At 54.4% G+C, this 6,125-nt stretch overlaps 1 protein-coding gene across 4 annotated transcripts; it reads left to right on the top strand.

Annotated features, from left to right (window-relative positions):
- The first annotated feature begins 285 nt into the window (after positions 1 to 285).
- LOC143785000 (sesquipedalian-1-like) lies at positions 286 to 5,842 on the top strand. 4 transcript variants are annotated; one of them, XM_077273636.1, is made up of 2 exons: positions 286 to 316; positions 3,498 to 5,842. In XM_077273636.1, the coding sequence occupies exon 2, from the start codon at positions 3,506 to 3,508 to the stop codon at positions 4,019 to 4,021; it is 516 nt and encodes a 171-aa protein (XP_077129751.1). In that variant the 5' UTR covers positions 286 to 316; positions 3,498 to 3,505; the 3' UTR covers positions 4,022 to 5,842. The 4 variants fall into 4 exon arrangements, with proteins under 4 accessions (XP_077129751.1, XP_077129750.1, XP_077129749.1 ...); XM_077273635.1 differs by lacking the exon at positions 286 to 316 and adding an exon at positions 1,257 to 1,312; XM_077273634.1 differs by lacking the exon at positions 286 to 316 and adding an exon at positions 1,333 to 1,390.
- Positions 5,843 to 6,125: the final 283 nt, after the last annotated feature.

The following is a 6,125-nucleotide window of genomic DNA, read 5'->3' as shown; positions in this document are numbered from 1 at the left end:
GAGAGGTCAGCCCCCAACAAGAGAGACAGCCGGAGAGAGAGCAGACACAGGTGAGGCAGCCGGAGAGAGGTCAGCCCCCAACAAGAGAGACAGCCGGAGAGAGAGCAGACACAGGTGAGGCAGCCGGAGAAAGACAGCCGGAGAGAGGTCAGCCCCCAACAAAAGAGACAGCGAGAGAGAGCAGACACAGGTGAGGCAGCCGGAGAGAGGTCAGCCCCCAACAAGAGAGACAGCTGGAGAGAGAGCAGACACAGGTGAGGCAGCCGGAGAGAGGTCAGCCCCCAACAAGAGAGACAGCCGGAGAGAGCAGACACAGGTGAGGCAGCCGGAGAGAGGTCAGCCCCCAACAAGAGAGACAGCCGGAGAGAGAGCAGACACAGGTGAGGCAGCCGGAGAGAGGTCAGCCCCCAACAAGAGAGACAGCCGGAGAGAGAGCAGACACAGGTGAGGCAGCCGGAGAGAGGTCAGCCCCCAACAAGAGAGACAGCCGGAGAGAGAGCAGACACAGGTGAGGCAGCCGGAGAGAGGTCAGCCCCCAACAAGAGAGACAGCCGGAGAGAGAGCAGACACAGGTGAGGCAGCCGGAGAGAGGTCAGCCCCCAACAAAAGAGACAGCCGGAGAGAGAGCAGACACAGGTGAGGCAGCCGGAGAAAGACAGCCGGAGAGAGGTCAGCCCCCAACAAAAGAGACAGCGAGAGAGAGCAGACACAGGTGAGGCAGCCGGAGAGAGGTCAGCCCCCAACAAAAGAGACAGCGAGAGAGAGCAGACACAGGTGAGGCAGCCGGAGAAAGACAGCCGGAGAGAGGTCAGCCCCCAACAAGAGAGACAGCCGGAGAGAGAGCAGACACAGGTGAGGCAGCCGGAGAAAGACAGCCGGAGAGAGGTCAGCCCCCAACAAGAGAGACAGCCGGAGAGAGAGCAGACACAGGTGAGGCAGCCGGAGAAAGACAGCCGGAGAGAGGTCAGCCCCCAACAAGAGAGACAGAGAGAGAGCAGACACAGGTGAGGCAGCCGGAGAAAGACAGCCGGAGAGAGGTCAGCCCCCAACAAAAGAGACAGCGAGAGAGAGCAGACACAGGTGAGGCAGCCGGAGAAAGACAGCCGGAGAGAGGTCAGCCCCCAACAAGAGAGACAGCCGGAGAGAGAGCAGACACAGGTGAGGCAGCCGGAGAAAGACAGCCGGAGAGAGGTCAGCCCCCAACAAGAGAGACAGCCGGAGAGAGAGCAGACACAGGTGAGGCAGCCGGAGAAAGACAGCCGGAGAGAGGTCAGCCCCCAACAAGAGAGACAGCGAGAGAGAGCAGACACAGGTGAGGCAGCCGGAGAAAGACAGCCGGAGAGAGGTCAGCCCCCAACAAGAGAGACAGCCGGAGAGAGAGCAGACACAGGTGAGGCAGCCGGAGAAAGACAGCCGGAGAGAGGTCAGCCCCCAACAAAAGAGACAGCAAGAGAGAGCAGACACAGGTGAGGCAGCTGTACCAAAGGCAGCCAGTGAGAGAGCAGCCCCCAACAAAAGAGACAGCCAGAGAGAGATCAGACACAAGAAACAGAGACCCTAGAACTGGTAAGTTCTTGTCAGCGCTGAAGATGGACAGAAAGTGACAGCTGGACCCCAAAGATCAGACACAACAGTATAATGCTGCTCCCTATGGAGTGATGCTGACCCCAATCCCAGTGAATTGGTCCTGACCCGGAACCAGTGAGATGATCCTGACCCTGATAGGAGTGAGATGGTCCTGACCCCGGTGCCAGCGAATTGGTCCTGATCCCCGGTGCCAGTGAATTGGTCCTGACCCCTGTGCCAATGAATTGGTTCTGACCCCTGTGCCAGGGAGATGGTCCTGATCCCGATAACAGTGAGATGGTCTTGACCCCGGTGCCATGGAGATGGTTCTGATCTCGGTGCCAGGGAGATGGTCCTAACCTAGGTACCAGGGAGATGGTCCAGATCCCGGTGCTAGGGAGATGGTCCTGATGCCGATACCAGTGAGATGTTCCTGACCCCGGTGCCAGGGAGAAGGTCCTAACCCAGGTACCAGGGAGATGGTCCAGACCCCGTTGCTAGGGAGATGGCCCTGACCCGGTACCAGTGAGATGGTTGTAATCCTGGTGCCAGGGAGATGGTCCTAACCCCGATACTAGTGAGATTGTCCTGACCCGGTACCAGTGAGACAAGCCTGACCCCGGTGCCAGTGAGATGGTCCTGACCCTGGTGTCAGGGAGATGGTCCTAACCCAGGTACCAGGGAGATGGTCCTGACCCCGGTGCTAGGGAGATGGCCCTGACCCGATACCAGTGAGATGGTCCTGACCCTAGTGCCATGGAGATGGTTCTGATCTCGGTACCTTTGTGATGGCCCTAACCCTGATACCAGTGAATTAGTTCTGACCCTGGTGCCAGGGAGATGGTGCTGAGAGATGGGCCTGACCCGGTACCAGTGAAATGGTCCTGATCCTGGTGTGAGAGAGATGGTCCTGACCCCGGTGCCAATGAGATGGTTGTAATCCTGGTGCCAGGGAGATGGTCCTAACCCCCGATACTAGTAAGATTGTCCTGATCCAGGAACCAGGGAGATGATCCTGACCCCGAAGGCTTTGTGATGGTCCTCAACCCAATGCCAGTGAATTGGTTCTGACTCCGGTGCCAGGGAGATGGTCCTGACCCCGTTGCTGGAGAGATGGTCCTGACTCCGTTGCTGGAGAGATGGTCCTGACCCGGTACCAGGGAGATGGTCCTGACCCCGTTGCTGGAGAGATGGTCCTGACCCGGTACCAGGGAGATGGTCCTGACCCCGTTGCTGGAGAGATGGTCCTGACCCGGTACCAGGGAGATGGTCCTGACCCCGTTGCTGGAGAGATGGTCCTGACCCGGTACCAGGGAGATGGTCCTGACCCCGTTGCTGGAGAGATGGTCCTGACCCGGTACCAGGGAGATGGTCCTGACCCCGTTGCTGGAGAGATGGTCCTGACCCGGTACCAGGGAGATGGTCCTGACCCCGGTGCCAATGAGATGGTTGTGATCCCGGTGCCAAGGAGATCGTCCTGATCCTGGTACCAGTCAGACGGTCCTGTCGCTCGGACCCCGGTCAGGACCATACAGTGGGTACGGAAAGTATTCAGACCCCTTTAAATTTTTCACTCTTCAGTTTTTCTTTTTTATTAAATTTGCAAAAATTTCTACATTTCTGTGTTTTTTCAGTTTAGATGGGGTGCAGAGTGAACATTAATGAGAAAAAATGAACTTTTTTTGAATTTACCAAATGGCTGCAATGAAACAGAGTGAAAATTGTAAAGGGGTGTGAATACTTTCCGTACCCACTGTATGGTCCTGAGCGGGGTCCGAGCCTTATTATTCTGGTGCCTTTCCATTCATCTTTGCCGCCCCGGTACATTATTACATTGTGGCCTCAGTGCGGCCTCGCCCGTCTGCCATGAAAGCTCAGGGTGCAGCTCTGTCTCCTCAGACTTTCTAAGACGCCAACTTTGTTGCTTCCAGGAGCCTCAATGAAGCTGGAGACCAGTTCTCGACTTGCTTGTTGCTCCCCAGAGAAAGAAGGCTACCTGCTGAAGAAAGGCGGCCGCCACGCATCCTACCACCGCCGCTGGTTTATGCTGTGTGGAAACTTGCTTCTGTACTGGGAACGGCAAGGAGACCCCCAGCCTCTGGGACTCATATTGCTGGAGGGGAGCACCGTCACTCTGAGAAGCTCCAAGCTGGAGTTCGCCTTCTGCCTCTGTTCTGTCTCTCGTGTTTACAAAATGGCAGCCGAAAGCCAACGAGAACTGGAGCTGTGGGTGCGGGCATTGCTCAGTGCCAATCTGGGCTACACCAAGGCCCTTGTGGGTGAGCTGCGGAGTCAGTACATGAGCCTCACACAGGAACCTGCCAAACCCTCAGCAAGAAGCCAAACAGATCAGGCCTGTGACGAGCTGCAATGGGGCGCGGAGTTTGGAGTCCTGCACCAGTGGCTGGGAGAGGAGGTCACCCGTCTGAGGCCCAACAGCCTCATGGACTTCTGATGGAAAGTGTGAGCAGAGGTCGCTCACCTGTGGCCCAGCAATCAATGACCCTTCTTTCCCAGTAAAATACAGGTGATAACCATAGTCCAAAAAGACACCGCCCCCTTGACTCCAGTCCTTCTCGATCATTGGCTTCTATATGGACACAGGTGAGAGTCACCTGCGTTTTCATTTCATAAATCAAAAAAATCCATCAAAATAAGCAACTGTCATCTGCCTCTTTTGAGACATCTGCTTTACTCTAGGTGCTGGGGTCATATCTTGGCTCATGTCATCCAGATTTTTCTATTACTGAGAGAGATGACAGTTGGTACTCTTAAAATTCTATGAAGGGGAGGAACAAGAGGCAGCTATAGGGAGGGAGGGGCTAGAGACAGGCAGAGAGGGAGGAGCTAGAGACAGGCAGAGAGGGAGGAGCTAGAGAAAAGTAGTGGTGGCGGAGTTAGAGGCAGCCACAGAGGAGGAGCTAGAGGCAGATAGAGTGTATAGAGTTAGAGGCAGCCACAAAGTGGGGGGAACTAGGGGCAGACCAAGGTGGTGGAGTTAGATGAAGCCACAAAATGGGAGGAACTAGGGGCAGACCAAGGTGGTGGAGTTAGAAGAAGCCACAAAGGGAGAGGAACTAGGGGTAGACCATGGTGGTGGAGTTAGAGGAAGCCACAAAGGGGGGAAAAGAGGAGCAGACCAAGGTGGTGGAGTTAGAGGAAGCCACAAAGGGGTAGGAACTAGGGGCAGACCAAGGTGTTGGAGTTAGAGGAAGCCACAAAGGGGGGGGGGGGGAAGAGGAGCAGACCAAGGTGGTGGAGTTAGAGGAAGCCACAAAGGGGGAGGAACTAGGGGCAGACCAAGGTGGTGGAGTTAGAGGAAGCCACAAAGGGGGGGAAAGAGGAGCAGACCATGGTGGTGGAGTTAGAGGAAGCTGCAAAGGGGGAGGAACTAGAGGCAGACCAAGGTGATGGAGTTAGAGGAAGCCACAAAGGGAAGGAAAAGAGGAGCATATGAAGGTGGTGGAGTTAGAGGAAGCCACAAAGGGGGGAAAAAGAGGAGCAGACCAAGGTGGTGGAGTTAGAGGAAGCCACAAAGGGGGAGGAACTAGGGGCAGACCAAGGTGTTGGAGTTAGAGGAAGCCGCAAAGGGAGAGGAACTAGGGGCAGACCAAGGTGGTGAAGTTAGAGGAAGCCACAAAGGGGGAGGAACTAGGGGCAGACCAAGGTGGTGAAGTTAGAGGAAGCCACAAAGGGGGAGGAGCTAGAGACAAAGATGTTCTATAAGTTCTTCAGAAATTAGATCATATTTCTCCATAGAAATTCATGAGCATCAACTGTTGTATCCAATCACAATAATTGGAAAGTCTGTATTTACTGAAGACACATTTTACCCGTGAATTGAAAGTGAAGCAGAGAAGTGGATTTCTCCGATGAAACGTGGTCGCCTTGGAATCAGGTGTTGTCAGGTCCAGGGGGCCATAGTCTACTGAAATTATTGTAAAGATCTCTTTCCTATACTGATGCCTCCTGCAGATGTTATAGATGTCCGCTGGTCTTGGTGAGAAGCTGCCCATTCTTTGTATTGACAACACAGATGTAAATGAGTTTAGCGGCGTCCTCCCCCCCCACACTGAAGAATCCTGACCCATCCCTTCATTACGGGACCTCCCATTACATACAAACCTCGGACCCTCATATGTTTGTTTTTATTAAAGTATTTTTGTATTTTGGAAAAGAAAAAACATATGAACGAATGTAAATTCACGATAAAAATGGGTAAGGTGAACAGGAGAAACAATAAAGTAGAGGGATCCATCCCCTCAGGAAAATCCGATATCTCCTGGTACGTTGCAAGCTCCAATGTGAATGTGACAATGACCTCAAGTATTCGCCTTCTGATGCCCTCAGAAATGTTCGCGAGGCAGGAGCCGGAGATGGAGGAGGGAGAACTACCCCATGTGTCAGGCCTACAACTATCCCATGGGTCAGGCCTACAACTATCCCATGGGTCAGGCCTACAACTACCCCATGTGTCAGGCCTACACCTACCCCATGTGTCAGGCCTACAACTACCCCATGTGTCAGGCCTACAACTACCCCATGTGTCAGGCCTACAA

Source organism: Ranitomeya variabilis, chromosome 7, assembly GCF_051348905.1.
Source record: "Ranitomeya variabilis isolate aRanVar5 chromosome 7, aRanVar5.hap1, whole genome shotgun sequence".
Taxonomy (NCBI): domain Eukaryota; kingdom Metazoa; phylum Chordata; class Amphibia; order Anura; family Dendrobatidae; genus Ranitomeya; species Ranitomeya variabilis.
The sequence above is the reverse complement of the archived record's forward strand: the minus strand, read 5'-3'. Positions and strand labels throughout refer to the sequence as shown.